The sequence below is a fragment of the Passer montanus genome, unplaced genomic scaffold, assembly GCF_014805655.1.
Source record: "Passer montanus isolate IOZ18808 unplaced genomic scaffold, ASM1480565v1 scaffold142, whole genome shotgun sequence".
NCBI lineage: Eukaryota > Metazoa > Chordata > Aves > Passeriformes > Passeridae > Passer > Passer montanus.
Genome location: NW_024361164.1, coordinates 356,923 through 374,469, shown reverse-complemented (window position 1 = coordinate 374,469; position 17,547 = coordinate 356,923). Strand labels below are relative to the sequence as shown.

The 17,547-nt window shown below is 55.2% G+C and overlaps 2 protein-coding genes across 3 annotated transcripts; one reads left to right on the top strand and one right to left on the bottom strand.

Moving 5' to 3' along the window:
• Positions 1 to 1,814: 1,814 nt before the first annotated feature.
• On the bottom strand, positions 1,815 to 16,461 carry LOC120498210 (myosin light chain, embryonic). Of its 2 annotated transcripts, XM_039700667.1 has the most exons (8): positions 15,785 to 16,457; positions 7,004 to 7,244; positions 6,173 to 6,200; positions 5,395 to 5,544; positions 4,680 to 4,853; positions 4,228 to 4,305; positions 3,458 to 3,501; positions 1,815 to 2,362 (listed from the first exon to the last, which is right to left on the bottom strand). In XM_039700667.1, exons 2-7 carry the CDS (start codon positions 7,088 to 7,090, stop codon positions 3,473 to 3,475), a joined length of 546 nt encoding a protein of 181 aa, XP_039556601.1. In that variant the 5' UTR covers positions 7,091 to 7,244; positions 15,785 to 16,457; the 3' UTR covers positions 1,815 to 2,362; positions 3,458 to 3,472. The 2 variants fall into 2 exon arrangements, with proteins under 2 accessions (XP_039556601.1, XP_039556602.1); XM_039700668.1 differs by lacking the exon at positions 1,815 to 2,362 and having other exon boundaries at positions 3,258 to 3,501; positions 15,785 to 16,461.
• Positions 7,803 to 15,792, top strand: LOC120498211 (parathyroid hormone/parathyroid hormone-related peptide receptor-like). The gene is made up of 13 exons (XM_039700670.1): positions 7,803 to 10,065; positions 11,104 to 11,209; positions 11,617 to 11,727; positions 11,827 to 11,951; positions 12,108 to 12,202; positions 12,546 to 12,720; positions 13,072 to 13,225; positions 13,365 to 13,425; positions 13,970 to 14,036; positions 14,297 to 14,395; positions 14,964 to 15,101; positions 15,187 to 15,228; positions 15,461 to 15,792. The coding sequence occupies exons 1-13, from the start codon at positions 10,000 to 10,002 to the stop codon at positions 15,761 to 15,763; spliced, it is 1,542 nt and encodes a 513-aa protein (XP_039556604.1). The 5' UTR covers positions 7,803 to 9,999; the 3' UTR covers positions 15,764 to 15,792.
• Positions 16,462 to 17,547: the final 1,086 nt, after the last annotated feature.

The following is a 17,547-nucleotide window of genomic DNA, read 5'->3' as shown; positions in this document are numbered from 1 at the left end:
AGTGTTACTCCTTTCACCGTGGAAGCTGAGGGCTCAAACACAAGGCTGTGCACAGAGGAGTGGGAGTTCAGGGCACTCTTGTGCCCTTGGCTTGCAGGGCAGGGATGTCACAGCTGTAGCAGGAATAGCACGGCTAGGAGAGATATCAAGGTTGGTAGGGATCTCGAGGCTGTACAGGAATGTCGTGGCTACAGCAGGAATATCATGGCTGTAGCAGGAATATCGTGGCCACAGCAGGAATATCGTGGCCACAGCAGGAATATCGTGGCCACAGCAGGAATATCGTGGCTGTAGCAGGAATATCATGGCTGTAGCAGGAATATCATGGCTACAGCAGGAATATCGTGGCTACAGCAGGGATATCATGGGTACAGCAGGAATATCATGGGTACAGCAGGAATATCATGGCTGTAGCAGGAATATCATGGCTGTAGCAGGAATATCGTGGCTACAGCAGGAATATCATGGCTACAGCAGGAATATCATGGCTACAGCAGGAATATCGTGGCTACAGCAGGGATATCATGGGTACAGCAGGAATATCATGGGTACAGCAGGAATATCATGGCTGTAGCAGGAATATGGTGGCTGTAGCAGGAATATCGTGGCTACAGCAGGAATGTCATGGCTACAGCAGGAATATCGTGGCCACAGCAGGAATATCATGGCCACAGCAGGAATATCGTGGCCACAGCAGGGATATCGTGGCTACAGCAGGAATATCGTGGCTGTAGCAGGGATGTCACAGCTCCAGGGGCCCAGACCCTGCTGGGGATTTCCTCTGTGAGCTGAGGCAGGTCCCCACCTCTCCTCTGCTCCGTTCCTCTCTGCCACAGCACGTTGTGCTGCAGGAGTCAGTGCCACAGCAGTGACAAGGACAAACCCTGGAGCGAGTGTGCAGCAAGCAGGGTCCCTTCTGGCCCCGTCACCACGGTCCTCCAGGAGGTTAAAGCACAGATAGAACATTAAAAACACGAGGTGCCCGGATCCTGCCCCATGGAAGCTGTAGGAATAGCACAAAGAAGAGCTCAAATCTAATCTTGCATCAACAAACAGCTTATGTTGCTTTTTATGAGCAGTTGAATCAAACAGTGGGAATTGAAGGCAGCTGTTGCTCAGTCACTGCACAGGAACGAGCGAGTGGCAGCTGAAGTCAACACATCAGAGCAAAGTGCCTTCGATTTCTAGTCAAAGAGTCAGGACATTGGAATAAGGAACAAATCAAAGGGAAGTGTTTGCTGCTCCCAGGTGTTCTGCTGATGGGAAGGCTGAGTTATGTGTCATGAATTATTCACCGCTTGCGGTGATGCTCTGAAGATTGCTTTGCAGGTAGGAAGAGGGAGAGAGTCACCAGCTTGTGTCACACAGCCCCCAGACAGCTCCTGGCTGGAACACACCATCTGCCTGGAGGAGAACCGTCCAGGAGCCCATCCTGGCTGGGCTCCATCCCTCCAGGACACGACCCACACCCCGTGGGGCATCACCCCATGCCATGAGGGTGGACCTGGCCCAGAAATACCTGTTCTTGCCCCATTTTTCTTCTCCCTTGCTGATTCAGCAGGAGTCAGTTTTCTGAAAACCTTCAAAACTAGATTTTTGGATGTCTCATTGATACAGAACAAAGAATGTTTTTCATGCTTTTCTGGTGTTTTGGGGTTTTTAAGGGCCTTTCCTGACTGGGACAAGCAGTGCATTGATGAAGGAGCAGTGCCTGTGGGTCACTCAGAGTGGCAGGGCCAGCAGGTCCCTCTTTGCTCCATAGTGCTGTTCAGCCTGGACCTGGAGGGAATGCTTGTGGGGCAGTGTGATGAAGAATGGATGGCCTACAGTTTTGGAAAAGGATTGGTTTTAGGGCAGAGAGGAAATGAAGAACCTCCCAAAACCAAAGGGTGTGTGTTTGATGCGACCTGCCCCTTGTGCTCTCCTGGCTGCAGGTCTGCATCAGCAAGAGGTGACCAGGCTGCAGCCCAGCTCCTGCCCAGTGCCAAAGGATCCTCACTTACAGGTCTGAACTCTTCCTTTGCATCCCCTGCCTTTTCCCCCTCTCCATGGAAATACCCTGAGAGCTGGTGAAGACCGAGGGGTCTCCCCCACCCACCATGTCAAGGTGACCCAAGCCAAGGCAGACAAACCATTTAAGGGAGGAAGGAATGAAATTTAATGAGACAAATGTCACAGAGAAAACCTGAAAAGAGTAACTTGAGGTTTAAAACCCAGTTGCAGATGTGTCACGGAGTACCAGGCTCAGGCACACACACGTGCTGCCCAACGATGGCTTAGGCAAAACATCCCAGGGAAAGGACATGCATGGAGGAATCTTGCTCTTCATGGTGCTCAGGTGGATTCAAGCATTTCTGAGAGCCTGGGAGACAAGTGGGAGAGGTCTGAATGCAAAGAATCTCTGGGATGAGAGTATTCAGAATATTCTTTCTCAGATGAACCCAAAATGTCAAAATCTATAACTCAACACCAGTTAAAAAAGAGTTTTATATGCAAATAGTTATGTGAAGAATTAAATCTCCTGTCAGCGTTTGCCACCCAACCATCTATATTGTGAGCTGATGAACAGGAACCAGGGAGAAATGGATTAAAATGAGATGAAAAGGATGCTGAACACTCAAAGTTCAGACTTCTGTCTGTCTGCGTTTTAACCTTCTGATGTTTAAAGAGATTTTGGAAGGAGAGGGATTTTTAAATGTTTAATTTGTGTGTTTAGCACTATCTGAAGGTCATTTTTACTTCTTTTTTTTTCCCCTGGCTTCCTTCCTTTTTCATAGCTGAGGGGTAGGAGAAATGTTTAAAAAGGTAAATAGATAATGAAATCATAAGAAACTGGCGGGGAAGCTGGGGCCAGGCAGCAATTTGGATTTTCTTTACAATTGAGTAGATTTTAGAGGGATAATTCAGCCTCAAAGAAACCTCATCCCCTTAGCAATGTTTCTCTGTTTTCCTCAGGAAGATCTGAAGGAACATGAAAAAGTTTAACAAACATCCATGGTACTTTTTCCTTATTCTTTGTAACATTAATGGGAATGTTAATATTTCTCAGTTCAGAAATTTCCTCTCTATGTACTAAATATTTTCTTAGCATCGAGTCATTCACTGATGCAGATTTAAAAATACTGATTTCCACTGGCTGCTGTTGACCCCCTCAGCTTCTGGCAGGTTAGAAAACGTGGCACCATCAACCACCTCTTTTTTTCCAAGCAGAGACTCCACCCAATGACCCAGACCACAAATGACCATCACAGCTGGGATGCTGTCCTGATAAATTTTAATTGGCAGGAGTTACAAGTGAAATTCCTTATCATCAACACAACTTTTGTGCCTTCAGAGTTGGCATCATTCCTGTGGCATTAATCCACTGCAGGTTTGGGATTTGGCTTCCCTGCCCCTGGCTGTTACTTGCAGGATTTCCAATTTTGGAGTGAGCAGCAGGAGACGCCACTGAACTCACCTGAAGTTTCTCGTTTCAGCCAGACATGATGTGCTTGACAAAAGCTGAGGAGAAATGAGAGCAGGAGGGGTCAGGACATGCTTTGAGCTGGGAGGAGCAGGTGGAGAGGCAGCAGGGGGGACCCCCAGCCCAGACCCCCCAGGGATGAAGGGGATGCTGTGCCAGGATTAATATTCCTCTTTCTTTTCCCACTTTTTGCATGCCATCCCCAACGTGGTCACAGTGATGCCAACCCTTGGAGATGAGCCAGTACCATTATCCCCATTTTTCTGAGGCCAAGGGAACTGGGTCCCCTCTTTTCCTCACTGCTCTCCAATTTTAGGGCTTCCTAAATTTAACCACCTCCTATTCCAAATTTTCACCCTCTTGGAGCAGCAAGTGATCCAGGTCTCCAAATGTTCCCAATTAGCCTCTGCTGGGAAAGATGCTGGCTTTGTTTATTTTCAATAGATTGCAACAAAACAGTGCCAAAACTGTGGATAAAACAGCCCTGAACTCCTTGGAAACATGCTGCCTTCAGCTGCTTTTCCTGGAAATCACTGGCACAACCACCTTGTTCCCACCCCGGCTGACAAGTCTCAGTGCTTTTTTGGAAAGGCTTTGGAGGCTGGTCCTCCCTTCCAGTGTCATAGAATCATGGAATCATTAAGGTTAGAAAAGACCATTAAGAACACCAAGTCCAAGCAGAGCCCTTTCAGAGGATGCATTTTGCACCCTAAGACAAGAGAGCCGTGTCTGAGGTGGCCCCGATGGGAATCTCCTGCCCTTACCTTCATAGTTGATACAGCCATTGGCATCTTCCTGCCCTGCCATGAGCTGCTCCACCTCGCTTTCTGTCATCTTCTCTCCTGGAACGGGAGGATGGAGAGGTGAGGGGAAGGGTTTTCACCCTGACAGGACCTGCCCTTCTTCCAGATAACCAGAGACACCAGAGGGAGGAGAAGGGGATTAGAGAAGAGCTGCGTGCCACTACTGAGGAATGCTGGTGGGAGATGGTGGAGAGAGGAGCACATTGCAACAGTTGTCTGATTACTGAGGCTGTCCTGGAGTCTCGCCTGGCTCATGCATGAAGCAGGGGTGGAAAATGGCCACACATTCAGGACTAATGACCCCTAAAAGAGCTTGTGAGCAGCAGAGTGAAAAGAACCTCTGATATGTGAGAGCAGCCACTTGCCCAGAAAGATCTGGGGGCCATGCCTTGCTCCCCCCGGGGCAGCCGTACCCAGCGTGACCAGCACATGGCGCAGCTCGGCCCCCATGACCATCCCGTTGCCCTCCTTGTCGAAGACACGCAGCCCTTCCACAAAGTCCTCGAAGGTGCCCTGCTCCTTGTTGCGGGTGAAGTGCTGCAGGATGGGGAGGAAGGTCTCAAAGTCCAGCATCTTGGTGTGCATTTCTGGAAGAGGAGGAGATGGGGTCAGAGATGAACCCTCACGGGGCTGAATTCAGCCTCTGAGGGTCTCCTGATTAACTCTCTTGGTCTCTTTTCCATCAGAGTGCAGGGGAGAAGCCCAGTGAGGAGACAGAATTATTGTATTAGACTTGAGATGGGAAGATCCATATGAGGGATGAAGTATTAACTTCAGGGGGCTGCACAGAGACCCCTGATACCAGCTCAAAACTAAACCATCAGGTGGGTCATCTGTCACCATAGTAATGTGGTCACACTGGGACTGGTCTGGTTATACCAGTTTGCACCAGTTCAGGGTAAAGTCTGCTAAGCATCACTTGCCACCATTCCTGTGTGAGGACTGCCTATCCCATATGTCATCATCCACTGTACAGGGAAGGGGAGTGAAGGAATTACACAGGAATGAAGCCTGTCTGCATAATTTCCTTCACCTTCCAGGGTTCTTCCTACAGAGAATGTAACCCTCTACTGGCTGACAGGGAGCACAGGAATTGCTTGTCCCACCCTGTCCCCAGCTTGCTGTCACCTTCTGGCTTGGGCTTGCCCAGCACCTTGAGGACCTCAGCGTTGGTGGGGTTGTGGCCCAGCGCCCGGAGGACGTCCCCGCACTGTCCGTAGCTGATCTGCATCGTCCCCGCCGGCGTCCGGTCAAACAGCCCGAAGGCTTCTCTGAACTCTGCAGGGAAGAAGAGCTCGCAGTGGCCCCATTCCCTCTCCAGGGAAGAAGAGCTCGCAGTGGCCCCATTCCCTCTCCGGGGAAGAAGAGCTCGCAGTGGCCCCATTCCCTCTCCGGGGAAGCCCGTCGTGCCTGGCAGGCAGGGAAGGGACAGACACGTGCACGTTGTGCCCTCGGAATGCCTTGCAGCCCCGAGTGAGCTTGCGCAATGCGAGCTGGGGTTTGCCAGGCTGCTTAGATGAGTCGCTTGGCTGCTCCAGCAGGTTTTGTCACCTCTGCAGAGCTGGCTGGGTGACCTGATGGATCCCTGCACTCTCAGCAGCTGGCTCTGCTGCAGGACATCCATACTTATCCCCTTTTCCACTCAGATCTCCACTCTCTGGGGCTGTCCCTGTGTCGCCAGAGGCTGTTCCTCCCACCAGACACCCTGGCTTTGACCCAGGCTGCATCTCACACCATGGATGAAAAGTACCTTTTCCCTGCCAGGCTCTGGATCCTGCTGGCCTTTCCCCCAGGAGGTGAATTAATGTGTGTGGCCTCAGCTCTTATGTCTGTGGTGAAAACTAGCAGGAAAAAGGATTCCCCATTTCTAAAGCCATCTCTGAGAGAAGCTGAACTCGGCACTTACCTTCAATCTGCTCTGCCGTGAATTCAATCTGTAAAGAGAAGGAAGCAAAGCTGGGCATGAGATGTGGACTGCTGCTGGAGGGAGCCAAGGAACTCTCCCCTCTGCACCTCTCCCTCCCCAGGCTCGGGGCAGGGAGGTGTATCCATGCCCTGTCCCATGTCTGGCTGTGCTGTGTCCCCGACTGCTTCTGCCTTCTGACATCCCTGTGGAGAGCACAGCTGGCAGCAGCGGGGTGGGTAGGCAGGAGGGGTGCTCAGACCACAGTCAGGACTACTTTGGGTGGAAAGGATGTTATTTTAGGGCCTGATCCCAAGTTCAAGTGATTAAACAGCCTCCATGCTGAGTCTGCTCTTAATAACTCTCCTGCCACAGCTATGGCTTAAAAGTGTGAGTATGCTGAGGAATCATGGAAAAAGTGAGTTCCTGTTGTGGAGCTGTTGGATAAAGGATGCTCTTATGTGGAGGAAGCAACACAGGCAACAAAATACTTTAGGATGGAGACAGTGGGTGGCAGAGAAGGGTTTTATTGCTCCTGAGGCTCTGACACGGGGTCTCAGCAGGAGCTGGGGGTTTGATTCTGCAGCTGCAGCTCTGGGAGCAGCATCCTGCTTCCCTCCAGTGGGTGCTGGGCAGGGCTGGGTGGGCAGCACTGAGACATCTCCCCACTGAGGACAGCATCCCTCCCAGCCTGCTGCATCCACACAATCGGAAAATTTTCCCCTCCCAAGGCTGGCTGCCCGCCTGGCTAATGCCATTCGCAGAGCGCTTTGCATCGCCTGGCTGATGACAGGCACGGAGAAAGACAGTGACGTGTCTTCATTCCTCACTCACCTTCACGCTCTTGGGGTCGAAGGCAGGCTCCGAGCCTGGAGCTGCTTTGGCCGCTTCCTTCCTCGGGTCGGGTTTCTTGAGCGGCATCGCGCCGGGGTTTGCGGAGGTGCGGGATGAGTCCTGCCGCCCAGCGAGGGAGGAGAACGGAGGGATGAAAGGCAAAGGCTGCTCCTTCCCTTTTATACAGAGCCCAGTGCTCACCCTGGAGAGGCAGGCCAGCTGCTGGAGCAACTGCTACTTACTATAAAAGGAAGAAAACTCAAACGAGAGGGGCCCCAATTTGACAATTGCCCATTGTCATCGGCTCCTGGCTCCACGGAGCCACCAGCCGCCCCCTCCCCAGCTGTACAAGGGGGAACATGTCCCCCTCCAGCACCTGCACCGGGTGGGCTGCATGGGGGCTGCTTGCTAAGTGATCACTGAAACCTAAACGCGAATGGCCATGGGGGCCAGGCAAGAAAATAGCAACAGGATGGCTGCTAAACCTGCCACGATACCACGGCGAAACGCGCCTGCCGGCGGGCAGGCTGCGAGGGCCAGCACTGCAGAGCCCTGCTGAGACCAGGATTCACAAAGTGCTGCTTCAAAGGAGCTCACAACTCTCTGAGCACTCCCTTGGCCTCGTGCTCAGGGTCTGCTTTGTCCCAGTCTCCCCCAAGGGCTGAGTTTGAGCCCTGGAAAAGACCAGTGTAGGTGCTCACCTCCCTCAGGGTGGCTAATGAGGAAATGAAAATGATGGCCAAAGCCACAACTGAATTCATCAGTGAAAATATTTCTCAGCTTTGCACCACCTATCTGAAGCACCTCTAAAACCTGCAGGGCAGATGGAGTCTGCATTTGGCTCCTCTCCAGGTGCTGGGCAGGCTCTGGTGGGAGGTGCTCCTGCTCTCACCCTCCTCTCCCAGCTGAGGACTCACAAAGGCACAGAACTCATTGAAGTTCAGCATCCCAGAATATGGGGCTTGAGGGTTTTACTGAGGCATTCTAAACCATCAACTTAGACAAGATGTGTGGGGCACCAGGACAAAGGAAGAGTTACAGGGGTCATTCTGGAGGAGGGAGCAGCCACAAACTGCTGGGAATTATCTGTGTGCCATCATCTCCTCATTGCTAGCAGAGACTGGGAGGCCGAGGGGGCTGGATGGGTGTCATTTGCAATCATTGCTTTCCAGAGCTCTCTAGAATATAATGAGTCATTTAGCAAAAAAACTCAACATGTTTTGCTAAGTTTGAACTCGGAGCCTGGGTCAGGTGTCGCCTGGGAAATCAAGGGAATTAAATTGCCCCTGAGCTGCCACCCCCTCAGCATCCATCAACTCCAAAATAGCCTCATCTTAACTCCATCTTCACTCCCCAGCAGCTTCTGGGTCAGAAATTAGACCCAGCAGAGCCTTCAGAAATCGTTCATGGCGCAGTCTGACTGTTTGTCCCTTGCTCGCCCTCTGTGCTCGTGCAGCATCCCGAGGAGCCTCTGGCAGAGCTGGTGTCACACCCACGCCATGGCCTGGGCAGTGGACACAGGCAGCTGCAGACAATGTCCCCAGTCCCTCCTTGATTTCCAGCTGATGGCCACCGTGGGGCTTGTTTTGCTGTCTGATTCCATCAGCAGGAGCAGCAGCCCCTCCTGAGCCTGTCCTCGGGATTTGTGGTGTTCCCTTGGCCTCCCCTCCCCCAGGAGCCCAGCAGGACTCTGACCCTTGTCACAAAGTCACAGGGCTCAGGGTTGGGACCAGAATGAGCTGCCTTGCCAGGAAAACCCCAAGGAAGGCTCCGGGGGCTCTGCTGCTCCGTGCAGGACTGGGGCACTCACAGAGGCAGCAAGAGCTGTGTCTGGACATGGATTATATGAGCCAGGGGAGGGGCCCAGGCTGGGAGCTGCTGTTCCAGGGATTTGGCACTGGGCTGTTGAATTCCAGCCTCATCCCACTAATGACAACCTGCCTGGGGAAAGAGGCCTCCCCTCTCTGTGCCCCATTTCCCCAGGGGGACGCTCAGGCTGCTGGGGGGTCACAGGGTGCTGGAACTGGCTGGGTGGTGGGAGCAAGCTGGGCATCAGCATGACCCTGAAAGGCAGGGGACAGCCCTGGGGCCATGCCAGGGGCATGCAGGTGACCAGGGATGGTGACAGCTGCAGTGGGACCAGCTCTGTCCTGATGCCCAGTGATGATGTGGGACCCCATCTGGGTGGCTGCTCCCTCCACCCCCCTGCCCCAGGATGGAGCCTCCAGCCCCTCTCCCAAGGACACCGAATGCAGACATGCCCTGAGGTCACTGCGGGTGCCTGGGAGAGCAGGACAGACCCCAGCACATCTCCCCAAAACACATCCCAGCCCCTGGAGAAGGAAAAGGGTTAAACTGGCGTCTATGTGAAAGACATCCCATCGCAGGAGCATCAGCTCGAGGTGCTGCTCACGTGCTTGCACCCTCTGCCTCCCTGCCTCCAGCCACCTCACTGGGATTTTCCCCACCTTCCTCCGGCTACCTGGGACCAGTCTGGGGCTAGAAGGGACTTAGGAGCATGGGGGCAGTGGGGGAATGCTGTGACAGCTGAAAAATGAGCCACCGAGCAGTGAGAGAAGTTTCTGAAAAGAGAAGAGGAATCTGCCTTGAATGAAGAGGATTTTAGCACCTTGGGCTAAGCCAATAAACCTCTGCCATCCCCATCCGAACAGGAATTGTTTGCACACGCTCCCGGAGCTGCTTAAAGCAGGCAAGACACAAAGAGAGAATAGGATCAAGCATGGTGGGGGGAGAAAGCCCCCTGCCTGGAGAGCCTGTGAGCAGATCCCTATAGGGATCCCACAGGCACAGGGAGCTCGCCCAGCCCTGATCTCCTGGGGACGGGCTGTGCCCCCACTGCCACCTCACCTCAGGGGGGCTGGCAGCCAGGAAGGTGCTCCCAGAAGATGCTCTGTCCTGCTGAACACGCCAGCCCTCTCCACCACTGGCAGCGATTCTGGTCCCTGCAGTCCCCATCTGAGTGACACGGTGGCACCATGGAGGCATCTGGCTCTGTTGTGACTCTCCTCTGCTGCTGCCTGCTGAGCTCGGCGTGGGCTCTGGTAAGTCTGCGTGGCCCCGGGGCTCCTCTGGTCCTCTCCTGGCTTTAATGTTGTGCCACTGGCCCGGGCAGGGCTGGCTGTGCTCCCGCCTCACGTCCCGCTCTGCAGAGCTGCTGGGCAGGACGGGAGAGCATCTCCACTCCTGCTAAAAGCTTTGCAGCAGCCATGGGGGCACTGCAGCGTGATGGCTTTTCCATTTCTGGGGCACATCCAGGGCAGGGTTCAGCGCCTGGGAGGCGTCGGGGGAGCAGAGCGGGCGGATTACGAGCAGTGCAGGAGGGGCTGGAGGGCAGAGCTGGGCACAGCCAGTAAGACCCCCACAGCCAGGCCCCCACCCTGCTGATGCACCCCCAGGATCCCACTCCTGCCCCACATCTCTGACCAGCCCCTTTCTGCCCCCTTCTTTGGGGAAGAGCATGGATGGGAGTCCTGGATCTCCTCTCTGGGGTCAGATTTGGCTGTGCTCACTGGAGGCAGTCTGGGGAAAGTGACCCTTCTGCATCCCAGCTCCTGTTCACTTCCAAAGCTGTGTCCTCATCCTGGCTATAAAATCCTTCAAGCATCTTAGCCCAAAACACCCCCAAAGACATTTGCGTGTGTGGTGTGATGGGGAGGCTGAAGCTGCTGTGGGTTCACTGTCTGGGCACTGGGCAGTGGCTGCTTTGCTGAACCCTGGTTGGGCACTTTACCCAGGGGTTGCCAGACCTGGCCTGGAGAGCTCAGCACGGGCAACAGAGATACCCAGCACTGCTGGTGGTGGGTGACAGGGAGCTGGGGCAGGAGCCCAACAGGCCACTGATTTCTGCACAAAACCGTGAGCAGAAATGACCATGGAGAGGGCAGGAAGGGGCTTGGAGTCAGCATCAGCCTTGGAAGAGGGAAAAATGAGAGCAGGAATGCAGGAAGAGCATTTTTCTTCCCCGTGTTGTTGAATCTACCCAAAGCCACCCAAACCTGACTCTCCTGGAGAGGGTTGGGAGAGCATAGCCATGCCATGACTTGAGCCAAGGGGTTGTCACTTGGGTTTGGTCTGGGCAGGTTGATCCCGATGATGTTCTCACCAAAGAAGAGCAGATCTATCTCCTGGTGGAGGCCAAGGAAAAGTGTCACAGGGACATAAAGGCCCAGCTGGAGAAGATCAAAGGTATTGTCCCTCCCCTGTGCTTGGGTGAGCCATCCCTGGTGGGGCTGGTTACACTGTGGGAATGCTGTCCTCTCTGTTGGGGTGGGATGGGGCTGAGGACACCCAGCTCCCAGGGCTTTGTGGAGCTCATGGCACCATCCATGCTCTGGGTGCAGCCAGCACTGGCTCCAGCATTTTCCAGACAGCTCCATGTACACCACAAACGAGAGCTGTGGAGGGGCCTTGCCCCATCTGGAAGAGGTGGGATGTGTCCCCTTCCCTGGCCTCCTGCAGCTCCTCCCTCTCTGCAGCCCAGGGGATCTGTGGCAGCATTTTCCTCCCCCTGGTCCAGCACACACCTGAGGAAGCCAGAGGTTGTGCTGAGGCCCTGACTGGAGATGTGAGATGTGTCTTTGCTCTTTGGCCAGACCCCAGCTGCCCTCCAGAGTGGGATGGGATCATCTGCTGGCCAAGGGGCTCCCCCAGCCAGGAGGTGTCAGTGCCTTGCCCCGACTACATCTACGACTTCAACCACAAAGGCAAGTCTGGACAGAGAGTGACCTCACCCTGGTGACAATCCACGGAGCAGGGACAAGTCTGGGTCCTTCTGCTGCCACAGTGCTCGTTGCTGTCCCCAGGTCACGCCTACAGGTACTGCAGTGCCTATGGGACCTGGGCCATGGCTCTCAGCATCAACAAGACCTGGGCCAACTACACAGAATGTGCCCTGCTCTTCTCCTCCGAGAGCCGGAGCCACCAGAAGGTGACCTTGTTTGTCAAAGGTGCTGGGAAAGGGGTGTGGAGGGGGGCCAGGGGAGGATGAAGCTGGGGGCAGGGGCTCTTCCCTCTCTGCTCCTCACACCAGCCCTGCTCCCCCTGTGCTCTGGCAGGGAGGTGGAGCTCTGGCCTTCTCTTCCAGGAGGTGTTTGACCGCCTGCACCTCATGTACACCGTGGGCTACTCCATCTCCCTGGCCTCCCTCATCGTTGCTGTCTGCATCCTCTCCTACTTCAAGTAAGGAGAGGCCAAAGCCCCCCTTATGTGGGAGAACAGGAATCCATCCCATTCTCCATGCACACGAGCCTGGGGAGGGGCCAGCCCCCAAAGGAATGGGAACAACCCCAGACCCAACACAAACATCAGCCAATTTCCCAAAGCCCCAGTCATCCCCAGTGTGACCAGCTCCTGATCTCTCCACCCTGCTCCTGGACAGTGTGCACACCCCACTTGCTCCCAGATCTGGTTGCTGTGCCCAGACACCCCAGAGCCCACCCTGAGAGCCCCCATTCCCTGAGCCCAGCTGTGGTGAGTTGGTTGGGCAGCTGGGGTTGGTTGGTGCCACTTCCCTTCTCCACAGACGCCTGCACTGCACACGGAATTACATCCACGTGCACCTCTTCACCTCCTTCATCTGCCGGGCCCTCAGCATCTTCCTGAAGGACATGGTGCTCTACTCGGGCACGGCGCCCAGCGACGCCGACAGGACGCGCGAGGACCTTGGGGGTCCCCTGCCAGGGCAACGGGGACACCTGGCAAGTGGTGGATGGGGGGAAAGGGGGATTTAGGACCCCTAATGCAATGGGATGTGCTTGGGATCCTCCCAGGCTGGGGCTGTGCTGCTCAAGGGGAGGGGATGAAGGTCCACCTTTGGCTCTGCTCAGCTCCTCCCTGTCCTGGTGCCACACTAGAGACCAGAGCCACAGAGCACCTTGGCCTGTGCACTGGGAATACCTGTCCTGTGGGAAGGAGATGCTGGAATATCCCAGAGGAGATGCAGGTATCTGCAAGGAGAACATGGGGCACAGCTGGGTTTTGGTGACCAGAAAGCAAAAGCCACCAGGTTTTGCTTTTGGGGACCAGCCTGACACAGGCATCTCCCACAGGCTGGCTGCAAGGTGGTGGTGACTCTCTTCCTCTATTTTCTGGCCACCAACCACTACTGGATCCTGGTGGAAGGTCTCTACCTGCACAGCCTGATCTTCATGGCCTTCCTCTCCAACAAGAACTACCTGTGGGTGCTCATCATCATCGGCTGGGGTGAGCACAGACCCCAGCCCCAGCCAGGAGCTCTGGCATTGGCCAAGTGCCCAGGGAAGGGCAGTGGGATGCAGGAACTGGCTGGATCTGCAAAGGTGCTGCTCCAACCCTGCTCCTCTCTCTGTCCCTGCCCTTCTAGGTCTCCCTGCTGTGTTTGTGTCCATCTGGGCCAGCGTCAGGGCCTCGCTGGCAGACACACAGTATGTACACCCACCTTTGCCAGGGCCTTTGGGAAGAGTGCCTGCAAATGCCAGCAAAGTATCTGTGGGCACCAGAGCTTTTTGGAAATGAAAATTTTCCAAAAAGAACAACAGCATGGAACAGACATTCAAGGCTTGTTCATAGAATTGTCAGTAATGCAGAGCTATGGTGGTTTTGTTCTGCGTTGGGAGGATGGTGGATGTGGGTTTGCAGCATAAATTGATCAATAAACAGCACAGAGATGGATGCTAAAGGGCACATTCTGGAGTGAGGCATTTTAAAAGCTGAAAGGTCATCATAGGAACAGCAGGAGTTTGGGAGGAGGTGGCCAAGGAGCCCTCAGGAACTTAATGCTCATTTAAATCTGCTTTGCCCCACCATGATGGTTACAATTGCTTGGAGCTACAGCTCAAGATTTACACAAAGCCCAGCAAGGGGGTGGAGAGTGGGAGTTGGGGGTACTGGGGTGGTTGGGGGTACAGGGAACCATCCTTCCCAGTGGTGTCAGGTTTCTCCAAGGAGTTTCTGTACTGGTCTTCTCAGGTGCTGGGACCTCAGTGCTGGGAACATGAAGTGGATTTATCAGGTCCCCATCCTGGCTGCAGTTGTGGTAAGAATCCTGTGCATGAACCTCCCAATTCCTTTTGAGGAAAGAGGATTGATAGAGAGCAGAGCTGCTCACCTGTGGTTGCTGGAGTTTTGTCCCAGCCACTCCAGCACCCAGGGAGAGCCCAGAGGGATCCAGGGGCTCTGGTCCCTCCTGTCTGACCACAGCATCACTGCCGTGTCCCTGCCTGCACCTCACCCAAGGTCTGTGGCCTCAAGGGCTCCTTGGGCAGACCCCAGCTCACAGTGGGTGTCTCTTGGCAGGTGAACTTCTTCCTCTTCCTCAACATCGTCCGGGTGTTGGCCTCCAAGCTCTGGGAGACCACCACGGGCAAGCTGGACCCCCGGCAGCAGTACAGGCAAGTGCTGGCAGCACCACAGCCTCGTGTCCTGCCTGTTCAGCCAGGATGGCCCAGCCACTCCAGCACCCAGGGAGAGCCCAGAGGGATCCAGGGGCTCTGGTCCCTCCTGCTCTGACCACAGCATCACTGCCGTGTCCCTGCCTGCACCTCACCCAAGGTCTGTGGCCTCAAGGGCTCCTTGGGCAGACCCCAGCTCACAGTGGGTGTCTCTTGGCAGGGGAACTTCTTCCTCTTCCTCAACATCGTCCGGGTGTTGGCCTCCAAGCTCTGGGAGACCACCACGGGCAAGCTGGACCCCCGGCAGCAGTACAGGCAAGTGCTGGCAGCACCACAGCCTGTTCAGCCAGGATGACTCCCCGAGGTCGTGGAGGAGGAGCAGAGGTGTGGGAAGGGCTGGAGGAGTGAGGAAGGGTGGCAGGATAGTGGCAGCCAGCTCCTCTGGCAGCTCTGCTGGATTGAAGGCTGGCTCTGGAGTTCTGAGCTCTTCCTGCTCCCACCTCCAGCCTGGCCACTGTGGGGCTGCCCTGCAGGCCCTGGGGAATGGCTCTGAGGTCTCTCCTTTCAGGAAGCTGCTCAAGTCCACGCTGGTGCTGATGCCACTTTTTGGAGTCCACTACGTGGTGTTCATGGCCATGCCCTACACCGAGGTCTCCGGGCTCCTGTGGCAGATCCAGATGCACTATGAGATGCTCTTCAACTCCTCCCAGGTGGGCTGACACTCCCAGCATTGAGGGGCATTCATCCAGGGAGGCTCAGGCACCTCAAACTCCACCTCTTTTGGTCTCTTGGCAGGGTTTCTTTGTGGCTTTTATCTACTGCTTTTGCAATGGGGAGGTAAGTGGGAAGAGTGAGGAGCTAAGCTCCCTGTTCCAGCCCCTTTAGAGTCAGGGGAGGCAAACTGGCACAGCAAAAAGCTCAGAGCCACAGCAAAAAGCTCACATCCATCCCTCTCAGTAGGATTTGGAGGGAAAGAAGGGAAAGGAGAAGGGAAAGGGAGGGAAAAGGGCAAGGTAAGGCAAGGCTGTTTTGCTGTGTCCGGGCACAGCAGCCCCCTCTGCTCTCCCAGGTGCAGGCTGAAATCAAGAAGGCTCATTTGCGGCGGCTCCTGGCGCTGCACCTGGGGCAGCAGGCACGCCCCGGGAGCTGCTGCTGTACCGGGAGGGGCTGCCAGGCCCCCCAAAGCTGCAGCACCAGCCTGGCAGGGCGGGGAGCAGGGGGCACCCGGGGGCTGCTGCTGCCGGCCCGGCCCCGCCTGCCCTGCCCCGCGGAGGAGCTGAGCCACAGAGCCCGGGGCGAGCACACGGTGGACTCGACAGAGCTGACCCAGTGCCAGCCCAAGCCCAACAAGGAGATGGAGACGATGCTGTGAAGCAGAAGGTGGATTTCCTACCTGCAGATGTGCCTGGAAAGGTGCTGATCCTCACACTTCGGGTTCTGCTTATGCTGGCACGGAGAGCCAGGGCTGGGAGAGCAGCCAGAACAACCCAGCTCCCTTTCTGCCACAGCCAGCGTGCAAAGGGACCACGTACTCTCACTCCTCCTCCACCCCGGCCCAAAAACAAGCCATGAAACCTCATTCTCCTCCACGTGCAAGTAACTGATGTGATCCCTGTGCTTGCAAAGCCTTGAGTCTTCACCAGGAGACACCGCAGTGTTTGTTCCCACCCCCACAAGTGGGAGGTGACTTCTCCAGGCGGTCAAAGCCCATCCCCTGAGCCCCATCCTGCCTCGGACTCCCCCACCAGCCCCAGCTCCAGCCGGGGGAGCACGGAGTGGGGCTGTTCTGCAGCCCAGCCTGCCCTCCTCATCCTCTGCAGCTCGTGGAGGGAGTGAACACCAACACCAACCACAAACTGGAGCAGGAGGCACTGGGACAGGGTGGGATGAAGGAGGCAGGATGAACTTTATGCCTAGAAGAGTGCAGGGAACACTTGAATGCCCAACACTTCATCCATTACCACAAAGGCCCCTGCATGCAACTGTCGTGGCCCTGTCATCTCATTGAAGGCTAAGAAGTGAATAAAGAGAGTCTGTCTGGCTTGTTTCCATCCTTGTACTCCAGCCTGCACCCAGCAGTGGGGGAAAGGTTGGAACCCTGGCCCTGTTCCCAGCCAGGTCTGCTCTCCCTGCCCCTGCTGTGGACAGGAGCCTCAGCATCCCCCTGCCCTGCCTGGGAAAGCTCCTCACCCCAGGGAAAAGGCATTCCCAAGGAGCTGTGTAGATGGCAGGTAAATTAAACAGCATGGTGGTGATAGCATGGAGCATCTTCTTCCTACACAGCCCCTCAAGGCAGGAATTTCTTGCTAAAGACAGGGACCAGGTGAATAACTGTGTGCATTCCCATCTCTTCCAGTGAAAAGCTTTGGTGTTAAGTGAGTCATAGGGAACTGGAGGGACAAACAGCCAGGAGCCATGGCAGGGAAGGGCTCTAGGATGCAGTTTTAAAATCATCTCTGGGAAGGAATTAGTCTCTTTGGAAGACAGCAGCCCAGCTGGCACTGCAGGGCCAGATCCCCTCCCAGGGCAGCTGGAATGCTGCTCACACTGCGCCCTTGTTCTGAGGGCACAGACCTCACACAGCCCCGCAAGCTGACAGCTCTGCCACTGATCAATATTTAATCACTCTCTTCCCAAGGGGCTCCTGGAAGATGGGAGAGGGGTGAGGAATTCCAATAATCCTACAAGGAGCAGAGGGAAGTGTTAACAAGAAGGGAGAACCCCCAGCATGTGCCTCACATGGGGCTGGTTCCAGTGGCAGCGAGCTGGGATCAGGGAAGGGAGGGAGCAGCACCTCAGACTCTGGGGCTATTTTCACATTTTGTTTTGAAACTCCAGTCTTTAATTGCAGCAATGAGCCTTCAGGGTGAGAAGGGGAACACAACAGCTTGTAAAGCCCTGCCAGTCTGCCCTGAAACACCCTGGTCTTCACACAGAGCTCAAACCAGGGCAACAGACTGTGGGGAGGGAATTCTGGAACCTCCTGCCCAGAGTGTGGGAATTTTGGAAAATAGTTTAAAAAACTCCAGCAGATCACAGCTGGTTTCTGAGACGGCCCAAATAATCACATAGTGTCTGAACTGTAGCCAGTTCAGGTGTCAGTCAGACCTTGGGGCTGTTGCTGAGCTCTCCCTCCAGGCCTGCCCCTGACCCCAT